Source organism: Hyla sarda, unplaced genomic scaffold (assembly GCF_029499605.1).
Source record: "Hyla sarda isolate aHylSar1 unplaced genomic scaffold, aHylSar1.hap1 scaffold_66, whole genome shotgun sequence".
Lineage (NCBI taxonomy): Eukaryota > Metazoa > Chordata > Amphibia > Anura > Hylidae > Hyla > Hyla sarda.
This window is the reverse complement of record NW_026610675.1, coordinates 570053-592514: the sequence shown is the minus strand read 5'-3', so window position 1 is coordinate 592514 and position 22462 is coordinate 570053. Positions and strand designations below refer to the sequence as shown.

The following is a 22462-nucleotide window of genomic DNA, read 5'->3' as shown; positions in this document are numbered from 1 at the left end:
TGTTTACTACACCTACTTCTGCTACGTTACGCTCCATGGGGATGAATACTTCCGGTACGTTGCGCTCCATGGGGATGAATACTTCCGGTACGTTGCGTTCCATGGGTATTGATTACATGTGGTACGTCGCGTTCCGCGAAGATGATTACGCAGGGCGACGTACGCTTCCGGTTTGCGCTCTGCAGGGGGCGGTGCTTCCCGGCTTCCGTAGTCTTGATGTGGCCTCTGCTCTTCCACGTCACCGAGAGACCGAGCTGCTGATCGCCGGGTCCGGAGCAGGTAACGTTATCCCGGACTGTCCCGGGGGCCTTCTCACCCTCCCCTGCAGGGGGCACCCTCCTCACCCCCTGGTGGAGCTGTCACTGACCTCCATCTTCCTGTATGTTCTGGTTGTTGTAGCTGTCACTATGGCGGTCACCTCTCTTCGTTATTCCTCCGTTCGCCACCTTCGTTCAGTTATTTCCTCATGTTTACGTATCTGCCCTGACCAGTTGCGCAAATTTACCCACCTGTTACGATCCCCCATCGCTTAAAGTTGTGTAATGTCGGTCACAAGCCCCTCCCCTTTTAATTTATTTTTTGCTGTTGCTATGGTGGCGTGCGATCGTTAATATGAGGAATGGCGGAACGAGGCGTTTATGGAACCTGGCGGCCTCTGCGGCTCCTTTTGGGGGCGCTGAGGAGCTGATATTGAGTAAATGTCGCGTCTCTTACCATTTTATTCTTGTTCTCCCAGGGCCAGAACCTGCTGGAAAGTTTTTTCCCATATACCTGATCAGCGTCACCGCGCCGGAGCCATGACGGCCGCAGAGAACGTGTGCTACACCCTGATCAACGTCCCCATGGACTCGGAGCCGCCGTCGGAGATCACGCTGAAGGCGGACCTGGGTAAGGCGCCACTCACACGATTTACATCATATTTAGTGCAGACCACAGGAAACTTCCCATCGGCCTTCAGCTATCCGGGCATGCTGGGAGTTGTAGTTTACCAACAGCTGGAGGCACACTGGATATGATGGATGTCAGAGGAGAAAAGGGTCGGGCAAGTGCCCCTCTGCATAATACATGTAGGAGTATGTGCAGGAATAGGAAAAGATAGGTATGTGACATATTTGGCTGCTGTTGCAAAACTACAACTCTCAGCATGCACTTATTAAAAGATAAGGGTATGCATTAGATTAGTGCTTCCCAAGCAGAGTGCCTCCAGCTGTAGCAAAGCTATAACTCCCAGCATGCACGTATTAAATGATGAGCGTATGCATTAGATTAGTGTTTCTCAAGCAGGGTGCCTCCAGCTGTTGCAAAACTACAACTCCCATCATGCCCGGACAGCCGTTGGCTGTTCGGGCATGCTGGGAGTTGTAGTTTTGCAACAGCTGGAGGCACAATGACCTCGCCACTTTGGTCAGAGGGGATAATGTCAGGCAAGGGATCAGATGCACAGTATGTGTATGAGTGTATGTTGTTTGGGCATGCTGGGAATTGTAGTTTTGCAAAAACTGGAGGCGCACTGGCTAAATGAGTAATTATTTTTTCCTTATGGGGCCGCACTGAGCACATCCGTGATTTGTGTAAATGCAACGCTTTATGAATTTGCGCAGTATATATCTCCTCACCCGGTCCCAGCTAATGTTAAAACGCGATATGAGCCGGGGCTTCCCACTCTGTATCCATGGTAACGGTACCAGCACATAGCGGCAACGGGTCTCGTGCTTGTACGGTTGGCAGGAAATCTCCGGGGGGGGCTTATTTGCTGGGACCGGACGCTCATATGAGATATTTACAGCGCAAAATTTTAAGGCATTTAATTTATGCACGGGACGGTTGTGCTCAGGGCTGCGCTGTAATAAAATACGAAAAAATATATATTGAGGTTTACACTTTAACACGTCCGTACTGCGAGGATGGAGTCAGTCCCTGGACAATGGAGTTATTAGGAGGAGAGGGTGGAGTCAGGCTCTGGATAATGGGGATCAGGGGGAGGAGCTACTGAGAGGGTGGAGTCATTCCCTGTACAATGGAGTTATTAGGAGGAGAGGGTGGAGTCAGGCTCTGGATAATGGGGATCAGGGGAGGAGCTACTGAGAGGGTGGAGTCATTCCCTGTACAATGGAGTTATTAGGAGGAGAGGGTGGAGTCAGGCTCTGGATAATGGGGATCAGGGGGAGGAGCTACTGAGAGGGTGGAGTCAGTTGCTAGATAATGGTGATCAGGAGGAGGAGGTACTGAGGGTGGAGTCAGGCTCTGGATAATGGGGATCAGGGGGAGGAGCTACTGAGAGGGTGGAGTCAGTTGCTAGATAATGGTGATCAGGAGGAGGAGCTACTGAGAGGGTGGAGTCAGGCTCTGGATAATGGGGATCAGGAGGAGGAGCTACTGAGGGTGGAGTCAGGCTCTGGATAATGGGGATCAGGAGGAAGAGCTGCTGAGAGGGTGGAGTCAGGCTCTGGATAATGGGGATCAGGAGGAGGAGCTACTGAGGGTGGAGTCAGGCTCTGGATAATGGGGATCAGGAGGAGGAGCTACTGAGAGGGTGGAGTCAGGTTCTGGATAATGGGGATCAGGAGGAGGAGCTACTGAGGGTGGAGTCAGGCTCTGGATAATGGGGATCAGGAGGAGGAGCTACTGAGAGGGTGGAGTCAGGCTCTGGATAATGGGGATCAGGAGGAAGAGCTGCTGAGAGGGTGGAGTCAGGCTCTGGATAATGGGGATCAGGAGGAGGAGCTGCTGAGAGGGTGGAGTCAGGCTCTGGATTATGGGGTCAATAAGGGGAGCTGCGGAGTGCAAAGACAGCCCCTGGATTTTAGGGTCAGTAGGAGGAGCGAATGGGGGCAGAGTCGGTCTTTGGGATTTGGGGCCAATAGGAGGAGCCAACAGAAAGAGTTAATGAGAGGACAGAGTCAGTCCCTATGTAAGGGGGTCAGTGGGAGAAGCTAATGAGGGTGGAGTCAATTCCTAGGTAATGGAGTCAGGAGGAGGAGCTGCTAAGCAGGCGCAGTCAGTACCTGATAATGGGCTTAATAGGAGGAGGTGCTGAGGGGGAGAGTCAGTCCTTGGATAATGGGGTTAATAGATGGAGCTTCTGAGAGGGTGGAGTCAGTCCTTGGGTTATAGGGTCAGTAGGAGGAGCTAATGAGGAGGCGGAGTCAGTCCCTGAATAATGGGGTCAGTATGGAAGCAGATTGTCAGCAGATTGTTTCTGATAAGAGTTCTCTGGCTGTGGGCGGAGTCATGCTGTTACCTTGTTCTCCTGACTCCTCCCCCTTTCCTGAACGTACTGAGTTGCGCTCTTGTTTCTTCTGTAGAGAAGGGAGATGTGAAATCCAAGACGGAGGCTCTGAAGAAAGTGATCATCATGATCCTGAACGGGGAGAAGCTTCCGGGCCTCCTGATGACCATCATCCGCTTCGTGCTGCCGCTGCAGGATCACACCATCAAGAAACTGCTGCTCGTCTTCTGGGAGATCGTCCCCAAGACAACACCGGACGGGAAGCTGCTGCAGGAGATGATCCTGGTGTGCGACGCCTACAGGAAGGTCAGCGTCATGTGATCCCTGGGGGGGCGGGACACAGGCCAGTATGACGGCCGCGCTGCTTCTAATCCAGTCATTTACCAAATTGTTTCCTCCACCAGGATCTCCAGCACCCCAACGAGTTCATCCGGGGGTCCACCCTGCGCTTCCTGTGTAAGCTGAAGGAGGCGGAGCTCCTGGAGCCCCTGATGCCCGCCATACGAGCCTGCCTGGAGCACCGCCACAGCTACGTGCGTAGGAACGCCGTGCTCGCCATATACACCATCTACAGGTCACTGAAACTTTATTATTGTATCATCAAAGCTGCTTGCATGCCTCTGGGTTATAGGGTCAGTGGGAGGAGTCAGTCCCTGTGATTAAGGGTCAGTGGGAGGAGCTAATGAGGGGGCAGTCAGTCTCTGGGTTATAGGGTCAGCGGAAGGTGATAAGGAGGGTGGAGTCAGTCCCTGGGTTATAGTGTTAGTGGGAGGAGCTAGTGAGGGTGGAGTCAGTCCCTGGGTTATAGGGTCAGTGGGAGGAGATAAGGAGGGTGGAGTCAGTCCCTGGGTTATAGGGTCAGTGGGAGGAGCTAATGAGGGGGCAGTCAGTCTCTGGGTTATAGGGTCAGCGGAAGGTGATAAGGAGGGTGGAGTCAGTCCCTGGGTTATAGTGTTAGTGGGAGGAGCTAGTGAGGGTGGAGTCAGTCCCTGGGTAATAAGCTCAGTAGGAGGAGCTAGTGAGTCAGTCCCTGTGATTAAGGGCCAGTGGGAGGAGATAATTAGGGTCCAGTCCCTGGGTTATAGGGTCAGAAGGAGAAGCGAATTAGAGCCAGGAGTCAGTTCCTGTGTTTTGGGGTCAGTAGGAGGAGCTAATTAGTTGGAGGAGTCAGTCTCAGCATAATGGGGTCAACTCAAAGAGCTAATGAGGGTGGAGTTATGGGGTCAGTAGGAGGAGCTACTAAGAGGGAGGCATTACTGGGATTAACACTTAGATTGATGTGATCTGAGATGATACAAGGTGCTCAACCCAAAGTGCAGTTGTGCACCTACGTTGGAGTGGAGGACCTGCACTTATGGATCACAATGTGGTTTCACAACTGTGGGATTAGTGGCCAATAGGAGGAGCTAATGAGAGCAGAGTCAGTCCCTGGATATTGGGGTCAGTAGGAGGAGCGACTGAAAGGGCGGAGTCAGTCCTGGGAATATGGAATTATGGCTGTCTGGGCATGCTGGGAGTTGTAGTTTTGCAACAGCTGGAGGCACACTGGTTGGGAAAAACCATCCTAGAGACAACTTCCAGCATGCCTGCCCAGCCAAAGGCTGCCGAGATGGGAGGGGAGTTTTAATTTAAGTTTCAGTGGATCCTCTGGAGGAGGCAAACAGGCCTTTGGCTGTCTTGGCATGCTAGAAGTTGCAGGTTTGCAACAGCTGGAGGCACACTGGTTGGGAAACACTGATTTATGTGTACGATGGCCTCTCAAATCTGTTTACTGTGGATGTCAGAGGAGAGAAGGTCGGACAAGTGCCCCCCTGCAGAATACATGTAGGAATGAGGCAGTGTTTCCCAACCTAGATGCCTCCCCCTGTTGCAAAACTACAACTCCCAGCATGCCCGGACAGCCGTTGGCTGTCCGGGCATGCTGGGAGTTGTAGTTTTGCAACAGGGGGAGGCATCTAGGTTGGGAAACACTGGTCTATACAATAATCTTCCATAAACTTAACAGCAGCTTAAAATATTTACCAATCTGCACTGATACATTGTAACAAACCCTCTGCTGTGAGTTTATAGGGAAAGTCAATTAAATCATGCAAACATATCCTGCCGCTTCCTGTTTGCATGATTTAATAATAGGCGCGCACTTTATAATAAAGCTGCCGTCCTCTGCGCCACGCCGGGATAGTGAAGATTTGCTCAATAAGTTACTCTAGCGAAAAACGTAATAAATCAAATTCCGTGAATTGTAATAAATACAATAGCGTAAATTGTAATAATAAATAAAATTGTGTAAATTGTAATAAAATTTTGTAAATTGTAATAAATAAAATTGCAATAAATTTGGGACACTGGGAGGCCACACCCACTTGGCATAAATTGCAATGAATCAAATTGAGTAAATTGTAATAGTAACATAAATTGTAGTAAATTAAAATTGTGCAAATGGTAATAAATAAAATAGCATAAATTGGAATAAATAAAATTGTAATAAATTTGGGGCACTGGAAGGCCACGCCCATATGGAGAAAATTGTAATAAAATAGCGTAAATTGTAATAAATAAAATAGCGTAGATTCTAACAAATAGATTAGCGTAAATTACAATAAACAAATTAAAATTGCAGGAAACTGGAATAAATTTATAATAAGTTTGGGGCACTGGGAGGCCACACCCACTTGGCGTAAATTTGAAATAGTCGGAAATTTTTATACTGTAACATGTTTACGAATTCTACTCACTGTTGTGTTGTTGCACAGCTGGAGATTTGTCGCTTTATCGTATCCATTCGTTTTTTCTGTAGAAACTTTGAGCATCTCATCCCGGACGCCCCGGAGCTGATCCACGACTTCCTGGTGAACGAGAAGGACGCCAGCTGTAAGAGGAACGCCTTCATGATGCTGATCCACGCCGACCAGGTACACGGGGAGAATCTGTGCAGACCGCAATCCCCACGTGACGCTCGGATACACGTAAAATAGAATTGGCGCAGTGAGATCACTGAGGGGTTTGTTGTACAGTTGGGGGTCATTCTCTCTCTCTGTCTGGAGGTTTGGCGCGGTGACATCACTGAGGAGTTTGTGTGGTTGGGGGTCATTCTCTGTGTTTGGCGGTTTGGTGCGGTGACATCACTTGCAGGTCATTCTCTGTGTCTGGAGGTTTGGCGCGGTGACATCACTTTGGGGTCATTCTCTCTGTGTCTGGAGATTTGGCGCGGTGACATCACTGAGGAGTTTGTGTGGTTGGGGGGTCATTCTCTGTGTTTGGCGGTTTGGTGCGGTGACATCACTTGGGGGTCATTCTCTGTGTCTGGAGGTTTGGCGCGGTGACATTACTGAGGGGTTTGTTGTGTGGTTGAGGAGTCATTCTGTGTCTGGAGGTTTGGTGCGGTGACATCACTTGGGGGTCATTCTCTGTGTCTGGAGGTTTGGCGCGGTGACATCACTTGGGGGTCATTCTCTGTGTCTGGAGGTTTGGCGCGGTGACATCACTTGGGGGTCATTCTCTGTGTCTGGAGGTTTGGCGCGGTGACATTACTGAGGGGTTTGTTGTGTGGTTGGGGAGTCATTCTGTCTGGAGGTTTGGCGCGGTGACATCACTTGCGGGTCATTCTGTGTCTGGAGGTTTGGTGCGGTGACATCACTTGGGGGTCATTCTCTGTGTCTGGAGGTTTGGTGCGGTGACATCACTTGGGGGTCATTCTGTGTCTGGAGGTTTGGTGCGGTGACAGCGCTGGGGTTTGTGTGGTTGGGGGTCATTCTCTCTCTGTCTGGAGGTTTGGCGCGGTGACATCACTGAGGGGTTTGTTGTGTGGTTGAGGAGTCATTCTGTATCTGGAGGTTTGGTGCGGTGACATCACTTGGGGGTCATTCTCTGTGTCTGGAGGTTTGGCGCGGTGACATCACTTGAGGGGTTTGTTGTGTGGTTGGGGAGTCATTCTGTGTCTGGAGGTTTGGCGCGGTGACATCACTTGGGGGTCATTCTCTGTGTCTGGAGGTTTGGCGCGGTGACATCACTTGGGGGTCATTCTCTGTGTCTGGAGGTTTGGCGCGGTGACATCACTTGGGGGTCATTCTCTGTGTCTGGAGGATTGGCGCAGTGACATCACTGAGGGGTTTGTTGTGTGGTTGGGGAGTCATTCTGTCTGGAGGTTTGGCGCGGTGACAGCGCTGGGGTTTGTGTGGTTGGGGGTCATTCTCTCTCTGTCTGGAGGTTTGGCGCGGTGAGATCACTGAGGGGTTTGTTGTGTGGTTGGGGGTCATTCTATGTGTCTGGAGGTTTGGCGCGGTGACATCACTTTGGGGTCATTCTCTGTGTCTGGAGATTTGGCGCGGTGACATCACTGAGGAGTTTGTGTGGTTGGGGGGTCATTCTCTGTGTTTGGCGGTTTGGTGCGGTGACATCACTTGGGGGTCATTCTCTGTGTCTGGAGGTTTGGCGCGGTGACATTACTGAGGGGTTTGTTGTGTGGTTGGGGAGTCATTCTGTGTCTGGAGGTTTGGTGCGGTGACATCACTTGGGGGTCATTCTGTGTCTGGAGGTTTGGTGCGGTGACAGCGCTGGGGTTTGTGTGGTTGGGGGTCATTCTCTCTCTGTCTGGAGGTTTGGCGCGGTGACATCACTGAGGGGTTTGTTGTGTGGTTGGGGGGTCATTCTCTGTGTCTGGAGGTTTGGTGCGGTGACATCACTGAGGGGTTTGTTGTGTGGTTGGGGGGTCATTCTCTGTGTCTGGAGGTTTGGTGCGGTGACAGCGCTGGGGTTTGTGTGGTTGGGGGTCATTCTCTGTCTGGAGGTTTGGCGCGGTGACATCACTGAGGGGTTTGTTGTGTGGTTGAGGAGTCATTCTGTGTCTGGAGGTTTGGTGCGGTGACATCACTTGGGGGTCATTCTCTGTGGAGGTTTGGCGCGGTGACATCACTGAGGGGTTTGTTGTGTGGTTGGGGAGTCATTCTGTGTCTGGAGGTTTGGTGCGGTGACATCACTTGGGGGTCATTCTCTGTGTCTGGAGGTTTGGTGCGGTGACATCACTTGGGGGTCATTCTCTGTGTCTGGAGGTTTGGCGCGGTGACATCACTGAGGGGTTTGTTGTGTGGTTGGGGAGTCATTCTGTGTCTGGAGGTTTGGTGCGGTGACATCACTTGGGGGTCATTCTGTGTCTGGAGGTTTGGCGCGGTGACATCACTTGGGGGTCATTCTCTGTGTCTGGAGGATTGGCGCAGTGACATCACTGAGGGGTTTGTTGTGTGGTTGGGGAGTCATTCTGTCTGGAGGTTTGGCGCGGTGACATCACTTGGGGGTCATTCTGTGTCTGGAGGTTTGGCGCGGTGACATCACTTGGGGGTCATTCTGTGTCTGGAGGTTTGGCGCGGTGACATCACTTGGGGGTCATTCTCTGTGTCTCTCCCTAGGACCGCGCTCTGGATTATCTCAGCACCTGCATCGATCAGGTTCACACCTTCGGGGACATCCTGCAGCTGGTGATCGTGGAGCTCATATACAAGGTGCGCGGTGACCGCAGAACGGGACCGTCCCCTAAAGGGCCGATACCCAAAATATTTCAGGCTTCTCCCATAACCCCATGTCTGTGTCCGCCAGGTGTGTCACGCCAACCCCTCCGAGAGAGCGCGCTTCATCCGCTGCATCTTCAACCTGCTGCAGTCATCCAGCCCGGCCGTGAAGTATGAGGCAGCCGGGACCCTCGTCACCCTGTCCAGTGCGCCCACCGCCATCAAGGTAACTGCTAAGGGGGTCCATAGTACAAAGGATCGGAGTGAGGGTTAAGAGGGGCTAAATGTCTGAAACACAGCAAGCGGAGATTGGGGGGCCTGTAAGCAGGGGGGGGGTTAGGGGGGACTGTAAGAAGAGGTGGGGGTGTGTGGACTGTAGCTGGGGGTGTTGTAAGCAGGGGTGGGGGTTTTGGGGGGGTGGGGATGGACTGTAAGCAGGGGTGGGGGTGTATGTGGGGGAACTGTAAGTAGAGGTTGGGGGGCTGTAAGCAGGAGTGGGGGTGTTTGGGGGGACGGACTGTAAGCAGGGGTGGGAGTGTATGGGGGGGGCTGTAGGCAGCGTTGGGGGGGGACTGTAAGAAGAGGTGGGGGTGTTGGGGGGGGGCTGTAAGAAGAGGTGGGGGTGTTGGGGGGGGCTGTAAGAAGCGATGGGGGTGTTGGGGGGAGGGGGGCACTGTAGGTGGGGGTGTTGAGGGGGGGGCACTGTAGGCAGCGGTGGGGGTGTTGGAGGGGGAGACTGTAGGCAGGGGTGCGGGTGTTGTCTGTAAGTAGGGTTGGGGCTGTAGGGGGTCCTGTAAGCAGAGTTGTGTTGCGGGGGTCTAGCAGCCCAGATTTTCAGCCTGGCTTCTCCCATAATGTCTCATCCGCCCCTCATGTCCTCTCTCCGCTCCAGGCGGCGGCTCAGTGCTACATCGATCTGATCATTAAGGAGAGCGACAACAACGTGAAGCTGATCGTTCTGGATCGCCTGGTCGAACTCAAAGACCACCCGTCCCATGAGCGCGTCCTGCAGGTGGGCCCCCTCAGCCTTGTCATTCCATAACTTCTCTTACTTTCTAATATATTTCAGTTCCCTTCACCATTTTCTAAGACCTCTGCTTGCTGGCAGTGGATGTGAAAAGTCATCAATGTGTATTAGAGGTTAACATTCACACACAGCAAGCAGAGATCTTGACAGTGATAATCAGTTCTGCTCCTCCTGTTCTTCAGGACCTGGTCATGGACGTTCTGAGGGTCCTCGGGACCCCTGACCTCGAGGTGCGCAAGAAAACACTGCAGCTGGCCCTGGACTTGGTGTCTTCAAGAAACGTGGAGGAGGTAAGAACACTGTCTGTGGGGGCAGGTTCGGTTGTTGTGCGGGGGTCAGCCGCTGACGCTCCGTCCTGTTGTGGCAGCTGGTGATTGTACTGAAGAAGGAAGTGATAAAGACCAACAACGTGACGGAACACGAGGACACCGACAAGTACCGGCAGCTCCTGGTCCGCACCCTGCACTCCTGCAGCGTCCGCTTCCCAGACATGGCCGCCAACGTCATCCCCGTGGTACGTCCCCCGCCCTCTAGTACTGGTACTATAGGGAAATTCCATTAATCCACAGTCTGAAGTATTGGACGCCGTTTATATATGTGCCCCCTCCCCCCACAGCTCATGGAGTTCCTGAGTGACAGCAATGAGGCCGCCGCCGCCGATGTCATGGAGTTCGTGCGAGAAGCGGTTCAGAGGTTCGACAACCTGAGGACGCTGATTGTGGAAAAGATGCTGGAAGTTTTCCACGCTATAAAATCTGTGAAGTAAGAGAATAAATCCTAAAGGGGCACTCCACCCCTGTACATGTTATCCTGTATCCAAAGGAGATAACAATGTCTGATCACGGGGGGTCCGATGATCTCCGGACCGGCACTGCAGTGTGACCGCCACCTCCATTCATGGAGGATCATTTTTGCCCCTTATACGGTTCTCTAACCGGACCTCAAACCGCGGTTTTAGGACTGGTGGGAAAACTATATACAGTGATCCCTCAACATACGATGGTAATCCGTTCCAAATGGACCATCATTTGTTGAAACCATCGCATGTTGAGGGATCCGTGCAATGTAAAGTATAGGACAGTGGTCTACAACCTGCGGACCTCCAGATGTTGCAAAACTACAACAACCAGCATGCCCGGACAGCCAACGGCTGTCCGGGCATGCTGGGAGTTGTAGTTTTGCAACATCTGGAGGTCCGCAGGTTGAAGACCGCTGTTAGAGGAAGTTATACTCACCTGTCCCCGCTGCCCGGGATGTCGCCGTCCATCGCTGTCGCCGCGTCCCCGGGGTGTCCCCTTCGCTCCGGCAAGGCCTCTGCTTCTCCTGCATCCTCGCTCTCCGTCGCCACCATCACCTTGTTACACGCGGCGCTCCTATTGGATGACGGGACAGCGTGCGCAGCGACGTGATGACGACTATGGAGAGCGCCGACTATGCAGGGGATCCCGAAGAGGACGCGCCGGAGCCCCGAGGACAGGTAAGTGATCGTCAGCGGAGCTCATGGGGCACCGTAAACGGCTATACGGGGGCAGGTGAAGCAGTCTGCGCTGGAGGATAGCAGTTTATGCGATGGCCCCAATATACAAAAGCATCGTATGTGGAAATGATCTTAATTCGGGGCCATCGTAGGTCGAGGGGTCACTGTACGGGGTAAAAATGAGCCGACTAGAGTCAGCGTTTGGACTCCATGAAATGCGTTAAAAACGTGTCGGCTTTAATGTAATTTGCAAACAAAGTTTTTTTTTTTTTGTTTTTTTTTTTTAGCTATAAATTTAACTCCATCATTTTTTAAAGTTTGACAGTATATATTATGGTAAAATGAACATTGTTGATAGAAAGTATAAGCAAAGAACAAGCCCCAGATAGGAGTCTGTAGATAATACAGGAGTCAGAAGAGGGCGATAATTAAAGGGGTATTCCAGGAAAGAACTTTTTGATATATATATCAACTGGCTCCGGAAAGTTAAACAGATTTGTAAATTACTTCGATTAAAAAAATCTTAATCCTTTCAGTACTTATGAGCTTCTGAAGTTAAGGGTGTTCTTTTCTGTCTAAATCCAATCGGGAAACTCCCAGTTTAGAAGAGGTTTGCTATGGGGATTTGCTTCTAAACTGGGCATTTCCCGAGACAGGTGTCATCAGAGAGGATTTAGACAGAAAAGAACAACCTTAACTTCATAAGCTCATAAGTACTGAAAGGATTAAGATTTTTTTAATAGAAGTAATTTACAAATCTGTTTAACTTTCTGGAGCCAGTTGATATGTATAAAAAAAATTTTTTTTTCCTGGAATACCCCTTTAAGCATATTTATATATTTTACCAATACAGTGATACCCAAATTTATAAAGCTTGTGTTATTTTAGTAATAAAAAAATATATATTTATATACATGTCTATATACATATCTAGAATATATAAATATTTTGTTTATATATTTTTATTTAAAGTAATAAAATGAAAACAAAGATATTATATAATAATTATAATACCGATCAGACCTGCAAAGTACAGATAATACAGTAGTTTTACCGTAACTTACACTGGATATAAGTAAAGTCCCCCCCACAATTATTATTATTATTATTTTTTCAATATATTTTTAATTCTTTAGTATTTATTCTCAGGTTATAAAATGAAGGGTGTCATCAGAAAGTAAATAAAGTAAAATTAGTCGGGCCAAAAACAAGCTATTATATGGCTCTGTAGATGGAAAAATAAGAAAGTTCTGGGTTTTATAGGGCGAGGAGGAGTACATGATGGGGGTTGTGATTCGTCCTCTTGTCTTGTAGGATTTACCGCGGAGCGCTGTGGATTCTGGGCGAATATTGCAGCACGAAAGACGACATCCAGAGCGTGATGACGGAAGTGAGACGGTCCCTGGGGGAGGTGAGTGCGGGGGAGGAGGACGGATCCTTACAGGAAGGATGATGGTGGTGATAGTCGTCATTCATTCCTTCTCCGGTCTCCTCTAGGTCCCCATCGTAGAGACTGAGATAAAGAAGGAATCCGGGGAAACTAAGGCGGAGGAGGAGGTGACGGTCGGCCCCACCCAGAAACTGGTGACCGAGATGGGCACGTACGCCACCCAGAGCGCGCTCAGCAGCTCCCGGACCACCAAGAAGGAGGAGGAGAGGTCCGCGCAGATAACCCATTTATATTATTTACTTCTATTATTTATTTTTTTATTTACTTATTTATTCATATTAATTTACTTTTATTTATATTCTATTTTTTACTTTTATTTACTTTTACTTTTATTATATTCATATTAATTTACTTCTATTTATTTACTCTTATTTACTTCTATTATTTATTTTATTTACTTCTATTATTTATTTCTATTTTTATATTTACTTTTATTTATTATGAATTTACTTCTATTATGGTATTTACTTAAAATATAAATAAATAATAGAAGTACATAAATAAAAATAAAATAAAAAAATAGAATATACCTTTTCTTTTTACTTTTATTTATTTATATTTTATTTTTATTTACTTCTATTAAATTGTATTTATATTTATTTACTTCTATTTTATTCTTTAATATTTATTTACTTTGATTATTTATTTTTACTTCTATTGTTTACTTTTATTTTATTTATTTTTCTATTTACTTATTTATATTTTTAATTTCCTTCTATTATTTCTAAAATTGTATTATTTATTTTATATTTACTTCTATTTACTTTTGAAAAAGTGCGTCTTATACGGCGAAAAATACGGTAGTTAAGTTACAGCCTGCAGAGCTGCACTCTTAATTCTGCTGGGCGTTATTGGAAACAGTTGGTAAGCCTGAGCTCACACGCGCGTATTATATACGTATAATAATCCTGCGCCCGGTCTCTCGCCTCAGGCCGCCTCTCCGGGGATTTCTGCTGGACGGAGATTTCTACGTCGCCGCTTCTCTCGCCACCACCCTGACAAAGATCGCGCTGCGCTACGTGGCTTTGGTTCAGGATAAGAAGAAACAAAATGTAAGTGTGAGATTCTGATAAAGTCCTACGCAGGGGTCTTTCTCTCCGGCTTGCCTCCAGCTGTTGCAAAACTACAACTCCCAGCATGCCCGGACAGCCTTCGGCTGTCCGGGCATGCTGGGAGTTGTAGTTTTACAACAGCTGGAGGCACACTGGGAAACACTACTTTAGGTTGTGCAGTTTGACTTTGTCATAAGGTCTTATGATGAAGTTATGGGGCTCCTTTACAAAGCCTTTGGCAGTGTGGGCATGCTGGGAGTTGTAGTTTTGCAACAGCTGGAGGCACACTGATTGGGAAACACTACTTTAGGTTGTGCAGTTTGACTTTGTCATAAGGTCTTATGATGAAGCTGTAGGGCTCCTTTACAAAGCCTTTGGCTGTCTGGGCATGCTGGGAGTTGTAATCTTGCAACAGCTGGAGGCTCCCTGATTGGGGAAGACTGCTTTGTGTTGTGCAGTTTGACTTTGTCCTAGGCCTGGCCAGATGCCCAATGAGGTCCTAGGATAAAGCTATGGGGGCTCCTGTACAAAGCCTTTGGCTGTCCAGGCATGCTGGGAGTTGTAGTTTTGCAACAGCTGGAGGCACACAAATTAGGAAAGACTATTTTAGATTCTGTAGTTAGACTTTGTCCTAGGCCTGGCCAGAAGCCCAATAAGGTCCTAGGGTGAAGCTATGAGGCTCCTGTACAAAGCCTCTTGCAGTCCGGGTATGCTAAGAGTTGTAGTTTTGCAACAGCTGGAGGCACCCTGGGTGGAAATGTTGCTTTAGATTGTGCAGTTTGACTGTCTTAGGCCCGGCCGGATGCCCAGTAAGGTCCTATCAATGTGTTCTCTCTCTCTCTTGCTCTTCAGTCCTTCGTGGCGGAGTCCATGCTCCTCATGGCGACCATTCTGCACCTGGGTAAGTCCTCTCTACCCAAGAAGCCGATCACGGACGACGACGTGGACCGGATCTCGCTCTGTCTGAAGGTTCTGTCGGAATGCTCGCCGCTGATGAACGAGATCTTCAACAAGGAGTGCCGCCTGTCCCTGTCCCACATGCTGTCCGCCAAGCTGGAGGAGGAGAAGCTGTCCCAGAAGGTGACAACCCCTGCCCGTCCACTGCCCGTCAGGATCTGCCCCAGAACCTGTATACTCACCTGTTGTTTATTTTACCACGAGTAGAAGGAATCCGAGAAACGGAACGTGACGGTTCAGGCCGACGACCACATCTCCTTCATGCAGCTGACCGCCAAGAGCGAGATGGCGTCCAAGGAGGATCAGTTCCAGCTGAGTCTGCTCGCCGCTATGGGGACCACACAGAGGAAGGAGGCGGCCGATCCGCTGGCATCTAAACTGAACAAGGTAACAACGGAGCCCATGTCATCAGTGATGTCATCCAGGGGGCGGGGCTGTGATCACATGTCATTATATTACTATCATATCAGTGATGTCATACAGGGGGCGGGGCTGTGATCACATGTCATTATATTACTATCATATCAGTGATGTCATCCAGGGGGCGGGGCTGTGATCACATGTCATTATATTACTATTATATTATATCAGTGATGTCATACAGGGGGCGGGGCTGTGATCACATGTCATTACATTACTATTATATTATATCAGTGATCTCATACAGGGGGTGGGGCTGTGATCACGTCATCATATTATATCAGTGATGTCATACAGGGGGCGGGGCTGTGATCACGTCATTATATTACTATGATATTATATCAGGGATATCATACAGGGGGCGGGGCTGTGATCACGTGTCATTATATTACTATTATATCAGTGATGTCATACAGGGGGCGGGGCTGTGATCACGTCATTATATTACTATTATATTATATCAGTGATGTCATCCAGGGGGCGGGTCTGTGATCACATGTCATTATATTACTATTATATCAGTGATGTCATCCAGGGGGCGGGGCTGTGATCACATGTCATTATATCACTATTATATTATATCAGTGATGTCATCCAGGGGGCGGGGCTCTGATCACATGTCATTATATTATATTATATCAGTGATGTCATACAGGGGGCGGGGCTGTGATCACGTCATTATATTACTATTATAGCAGTGATGTCATACAGGGGGCGGGGCTGTGATCACGTCATTATATTACTATTATAGCAGTGATGTCATACAGGGGGCGGGGCTGTGATCACATGTCATTATATTACTATTATATCAGTGATGTGATACAGGGGGCGGGGCTGTGATCACATGTCATTCTATTACTATTATATTATATCAGTGATGTCATACAGGGGGTGGGGCTGTGATCCCATGTCATTATATTACTATTATATTATATCAGTGATGTGATACAGGGGGCGGGGCTCTGATCACATGTCATTATATTACTATTATATTATATCAGTGATGTCATACAGGGGGCGGGGCTCTGATCACATGTCATTATATTACCATTATATTATATCAGTGATGTCATACAGGGGGAGGGGCTGTGATCACATGTCATTATATTACTATTATATTATATCAGTGATGTCATACAGGGAGGCGGGGATGTGATCACATGTCATTATATTACTATTATATTATATCAGTGATGTCATACAGGGGGCGGGGCTGTGATCACATGTCATTATATTACTATTATATTATATCAGTGATGTCATACAGGGGGCGGGGCTGTGATCACATGTCATTATGTTTCTCCGGTGCAGGTGACGCAGCTGACGGGTTTCTCGGATCCGGTGTATGCGGAGGCTTACGTCCATGTGAATCAGTATGACATCGTTCTGGATGTGTTAGTCGTCAATCAGACCAGTGACACCCTGCAGAACTGCACCCTGGAGCTCGCCACACTAGGTGAGAACGGGCTGAACATCCGTATCTGATATTTCCTTCTATAACAGTGTTTTTCAAATAGTGTGCCTCCAGCTGCTGCAAAACTACAACCCCCAGTATGCCTGGACAGCGGGGGGCGGTGGGTGTAGTCTCTGGGGGTGGACAGCGGGGGGCGGTGGTTGTATCCTCTGGGGGTGGACAGCGGGGGGCGGTGGTTGTAGTCTCTGGGGGTGGACAGCGGGGGGCGGTGGTTGTAGCCTCTGGGGGTGGACAGCGGGGGGCGGTGGTTGTGGTCTCTGGGGGTGGACGGCGGGGGGCGGTGGCTGTGGTCTCTGGGGGTGGACGGCGGGGGGCGGTGGTTGTATCCTCTGGGGGTGGACGGCGGGGGGCGGTGGTTGTATCCTCTGGGGGTGGACGGCGGGGGGCGGTGGTTGTATTCTCTGGGGGTGGACAGCGGGGGGCGGTGGTTGTATCCTCTGGGGGTGGACAGCGGGGGGCGGTGGTTGTATCCTCTGGGGGTGGACAGCGGGGGGCGGTGGTTGTATCCTCTGGGGGTGGACAGCGGGGGGCGGTGGTTGTGGCCTCTGGGGGTGGACAGCGGGGGGCGGTGGTTGTATTCTCTGGGGGTGGACAGCGGGGGGCGGTGGTTGTATCCTCTGGGGGTGGACAGCGGGGGGCGGTGGTTGTATCCTCTGGGGGTGGACAGCGGGGGGCGGTGGTTGTATCCTCTGGGGGTGGACAGCGGGGGGCGGTGGTTGTATTCTCTGGGGGTGGACAGCGGGGGGCGGTGGTTGTATCCTCTGGGGGGTGGACAGCGGGGGGCGGTGGTTGTATCCTCTGGGGGTGGACAGCGGGGGGCGGTGGTTGTGGTCTCAGGGGGTGGACAGCGGGGGGCGGTGGTTGTGGTCTCTGGGGGGTGGACAGCGGGGGGCGGTGGGTTGTGGTCTCTGGGGGTGGACAGCGGGGGGCGGTGGTTGTATCCTCTGGGGGTGGACAGCGGGGGGCGGTGGTTGTATTCTCTGGGGGTGGACAGCGGGGGGCGGTGGTTGTATTCTCTGGGGGTGGACAGCGGGGGGCGGTGGTTGTATTCTCTGGGGGTGGACAGCGGGGGGCGGTGGTTGTATCCTCTGGGGGTGGACAGCGGGGGGCGGTGGTTGTATTCTCTGGGGGTGGACAGCGGGGGGCGGTGGTTGTATTCTCTGGGGGTGGACAGCGGGGGGCGGTGGTTGTATTCTCTGGGGGTGGACAGCGGGGGGCGGTGGTTGTATTCTCTGGGGGTGGACAGCGGGGGGCGGTGGTTGTATTCTCTGGGGGTGGACAGCGGGGGGCGGTGGTTGTATTCTCTGGGGGTGGACAGCGGGGGGCGGTGGTTGTGGTCTCTGGGGGTGGTGGTTGTGGTCTCTGGGGGTGGACAGCGGGGGGCGGTGGTTGTGGCCTCTGGGGGTGGACAGCGGGGGGCGGTGGTTGTAGCCTCTGGGGGTGGACAGCGGGGGGCGGTGGTTGTATCCTCTGGGGGTGGACAGCGGGGGGCGGTGGTTGTAGCCTCTGGGGGTGGACGGCGGGGGGCGGTGGTTGTATCCTCTGGGGGTGGACAGCGGGGGGCGGTGGTTGTATCCTCTGGGGGTGGACAGCGGGGGGCGGTGGTTGTATTCTCTGGGGGTGGACAGCGGGGGGCGGTGGTTGTATTCTCTGGGGGTGGACAGCGGGGGGCGGTGGTTGTGGTCTCTGGGGGTGGACAGCGGGGGGCGGTGGTTGTGGTCTCTGGGGGTGGACAGCGGGGGGCGGTGGTTGTATCCTCTGGGGGTAGACAGCGGGGGGCGGTGGTTGTATCCTCTGGGGGTGGACAGCGGGGGGCGGTGGTTGTATCCTCTGGGGGGTGGACAGCGGGGGGCGGTGGTTGTATCCTCTGGGGGTGGACAGCGGGGGGCGGTGGTTGTATCCTCTGGGGGTGGACAGCGGGGGGCGGTGGTTGTATCCTCTGGGGGTGGACAGCGGGGGGCGGTGGTTGTATTCTCTGGGGGTGGACAGCGGGGGGCGGTGGTTGTATTCTCTGGGGGTGGACAGCGGGGGGCGGTGGTTGTATTCTCTGGGGGTGGACAGCGGGGGGCGGTGGTTGTATCCTCTGGGGGTGGACAGCGGGGGGCGGTGGTTGTATTCTCTGGGGGTGGACAGCGGGGGGCGGTGGTTGTATCCTCTGGGGGTGGGGGGGGGGGCGGTGGTTGTATCCTCTGGGGGTGGACAGCGGGGGGCGGTGGTTGTATTCTCTGGGGGTGGACAGCGGGGGGCGGTGGTTGTATCCTCTGGGGGTGGACAGCGGGGGGCGGTGGTTGTATCCTCTGGGGGTGGACAGCGGGGGGCGGTGGTTGTATCCTCTGGGGGTGGACAGCGGGGGGCGGTGGTTGTATCCTCTGGGGGTGGACAGCGGGGGGCGGTGGTTGTATCCTCTGGGGGTGGACAGCGGGGGGCGGTGGTTGTAGTCTCTGGGGGTGGACAGCGGGGGGCGGTGGTTGTAGTCTCTGGGGGTGGACAGCGGGGGGCGGTGGTTGTATCCTCTGGGGGTGGACAGCGGGGGGCGGTGGTTGTATCCTCTGGGGGTGGACAGCGGGGGGCGGTGGTTGTATCCTCTGGGGGTGGACAGCGGGGGGCGGTGGTCGTGGCCTCTGGGGGTGGACAGCGGGGGGCGGTGGTTGTAGTCTCTGGGGGTGGACAGCGGGGGGCGGTGGTTGTATCCTCTGGGGGTGGACAGCGGGGGGCGGTGGTTCACAATACTTGGTGCAGATGACAGGAGGTGTAGTACCTCAGTGTAGACAGCAGGTGGCAGCAGTGTACTGACGTTGCAGTTTACGTTACTTAGTCTGAGTTCGCTGATTTATATCTTATGGGAGATCAGCGGCGCCCGTACACAGCAGCATTTTTCCTATACTTTTATATGAGTCGCCCGTTGTCCTCATGACTCTGATTTCTTCTTCTTCTCAGGGGATCTGAAGCTTGTAGAGAAGCCGTCGCCCCTCACCCTCGCTCCGCACGACTTCGCCAACATCAAAGCAAACGTGAAAGTCGCCTCCACAGAGAACGGGATTATATTCGGAAACATTGGTGAGTCCTGAGGATGAGTGACCACAGGGGGCTCCACTGAGAGGCTGCGGTGTATGGGGATGTGGTGTAGTCCTTGTGCCGCTGATCGCGTCCTTTATATCTGCGCAGTGTATGACGTGTCCGGTGCAGCGAGTGACAGGAACTGCGTGGTCCTCAGCGACATCCACATCGACATCATGGATTATATCCAGCCCGCCGGCTGCACCGACACGGAGTTCAGGCAGATGTGGGCGGAGTTTGAGTGGGAGAACAAGGTGAGCGCCTGCGGGAACGGTAAATTATAGGGATCGGAGGGAAGAGGCGCCAATCACTGAGATAACGATCTGTGTCCATCCAGGTGACCGTCAACACCAACATCATCGACCTGAACGAGTATCTGCAGCACATCCTGAAGTCAACGAACATGAAGTGTCTGACCCCGGAGAAGGTGAGTGGGGGGGGGGGGCGAGTGAGGGGGGGGGCGGGGCGGGGCGAGTGCTACTCCACATGTGTGCACCAGGGGTGAAAGAAAAACACAAACAAGACATGTAACCACACACTGATCCTGTACTCACTATTCTGCAGGTGAGGTCACTGTGTACATACATTACATTACTTATCCTGTACTGATCCTGAGTTATATCCTGTATTATACCCCAGAGCTGTACTCACTATTCTGCTTGTGAGGTTACTGTGTACATACATTACATTACTTATCCTGTACTGATCCTGAGTTATATCCTGTATTATACTCCAGAGCTGTACTCACTATTCTGCTGGTGAGGTCACTGTGTACATACATTACATTACTTATCCTGTACTGATCCTGAGTTATATCCTGTATTATACCCCAGAGCTGTACTCACTATTCTGCTGGTGAGGTCACTGTGTACATACATAACATTACTTATCCTGTACTGATCCTGAGTTATATCCTGTATTATACTCCAGAGCTGTACTCACTATTCTGCTGGTGAGGTCACTGTGTACATACATTACATTACTTATCCTGTACTGATCCTGAGTTATATCCTGTATTATACTCCAGAGCCGTACTCACTATTCTGCTGGTGAGGTCACTGTGTACATACATTACATTACTTATCCTGTACTGATCCTGAGTTATATCCTGTATTATACCCCAGAGCTGTACTCACTATTCTGCTGGTGAGGTCACTGTGTACATACATTACATTACTTATCCTGTACTGAACCTGAGTTATATCCTGTATTATCCTCCAGAGCTGTACTCACTATTCTGCTGGTGAGGTCACTGTGTACATACATTACATTACTTATCCTGTACTGATCCTGAGTTATATCCTGTATTATACTCCAGAGCTGTACTCACTATTCTGCTGGTGAGGTCACTGTGTACATACATTACATTACTTATCCTGTACTGATCCTGAGTTATATCCTGTATTATACCCCAGAGCTGTACTCACTATTCTGCTGGTGAGATCACTGTGTATATACATTACATTACTTATCCTGTACTGATCCTGAGTTATATCCTGTATTATACTCCAGAGCTGTACTCACTATTCTGCTGGTGAGGTCACTGTGTACATACATTACATTACTTATCCTGTACTGATCCTGAGTTATATCCTGTATTATACCCCAGAGCTGTACTCACTATTCTGCTGGTGAGGTCACTGGGTACATACATTACTGATCCTGCGTTCTTTCCTCTTCAGGCGCTCTCCGGTTACTGCGGTTTCATGGCGGCCAATCTCTACGCTCGCTCCATATTCGGTGAGGACGCTCTCGCCAACGTCAGCATTGAGAAGCCGATCCACCTGGGCCCCGACGCTCCGGTCACTGGACACATACGGATCAGGGCCAAGAGCCAGGTAAGAGCGCCCCCCAGTGGCTGAGCTGTGCAGGACGTTCCGGGTGTCTGGCAGCGTCTAGTAATGTCTGGTGTTTTCTCCTGCAGGGAATGGCGCTCAGCCTTGGGGACAAGATCAACCTGTCTCAGAAGAAGTCGACTGTATAGAGAAGCCCCTCCCCCTGTCTCTGGCCCCTCCCTCCTGCGTGTGTCACGTAGAGCCTAGGATCTGCAGGATCGCTGACCTCTGACCCCGGGATCCTGCCAATCGGTGACATTTATAGAACATTTCTTATTTCTTCTGTCCTGTCACCTGACATGAAGCCGTAAAGTGATTGGTCGTCAATAAACGCCTCTTTTGATTATTCCGGCGCGGTGGATTTTTTCCGTCGTTTTCTGCAGCGCCGTTACGTTTCTGGGATATTTAGGCAGCCAGGGTTACGATGGCCCCTTTGGTCCCCTGGCGATGCTTACTTTGACTTAGTGACCAAGGAAACCTGCGGGTCTAATGGCGGCCATATTGGTTGTCCGCAGACAAGCGCATAACAAGCACAAGTGGCAATGTCTCTCTAAAAGAAAACGGTTTGCCAACTAGTGTCCCTCCAGCTGTTGCAAAACTACAACTCCCAGCATGCCCGGACAGCCGTTGGCTGTCCGGGCATGCTGAGTTGTAGTTTTGCAACAGCTGGAGGCACCCTATTCAGGAAACACTTCTATAAAATGGTGTACATGGGGTTAGTCCTCTGAACAGCGCCCTAGTCCTGGTGCATTTATACATTCTACGGGTTTCTCATTTACCTTTTTAACTTCATCAGGGATTCAAGAATATTCTTGTTTATATTCTTAGGGGAGAACTTACTGATCTAATAGTTCTCACAGCAGAGGGTTTGTTACATTAACAATTTTAGGTACAAACAAAGCTTTCTCATAGATTTATTTGAGGACACGGCATCATGGGAATAGGCCCTTGCCACTAGGGGGCAACAGTGTTTTCTCCGCCGG

General features: G+C 51.1%; 1 protein-coding gene across 1 annotated transcript; it reads left to right on the top strand.

Annotated features, from left to right (window-relative positions):
- The first annotated feature begins 125 nt into the window (after positions 1-125).
- Positions 126-21825, top strand: COPB1 (COPI coat complex subunit beta 1). Its single transcript, XM_056554289.1, has 22 exons — positions 126-279; positions 737-888; positions 3306-3535; positions 3634-3803; positions 6027-6141; positions 8632-8724; positions 8819-8956; positions 9623-9742; positions 9940-10047; positions 10125-10271; positions 10374-10519; positions 12549-12645; positions 12732-12892; positions 13616-13736; positions 14589-14816; positions 14901-15080; positions 16425-16569; positions 19525-19644; positions 19753-19898; positions 19982-20071; positions 21327-21482; positions 21569-21825. The coding sequence occupies exons 2-22, from the start codon at positions 798-800 to the stop codon at positions 21626-21628; spliced, it is 2862 nt and encodes a 953-aa protein (XP_056410264.1). The 5' UTR covers positions 126-279; positions 737-797; the 3' UTR covers positions 21629-21825.
- The last annotated feature ends 637 nt before the right edge of the window (positions 21826-22462 follow it).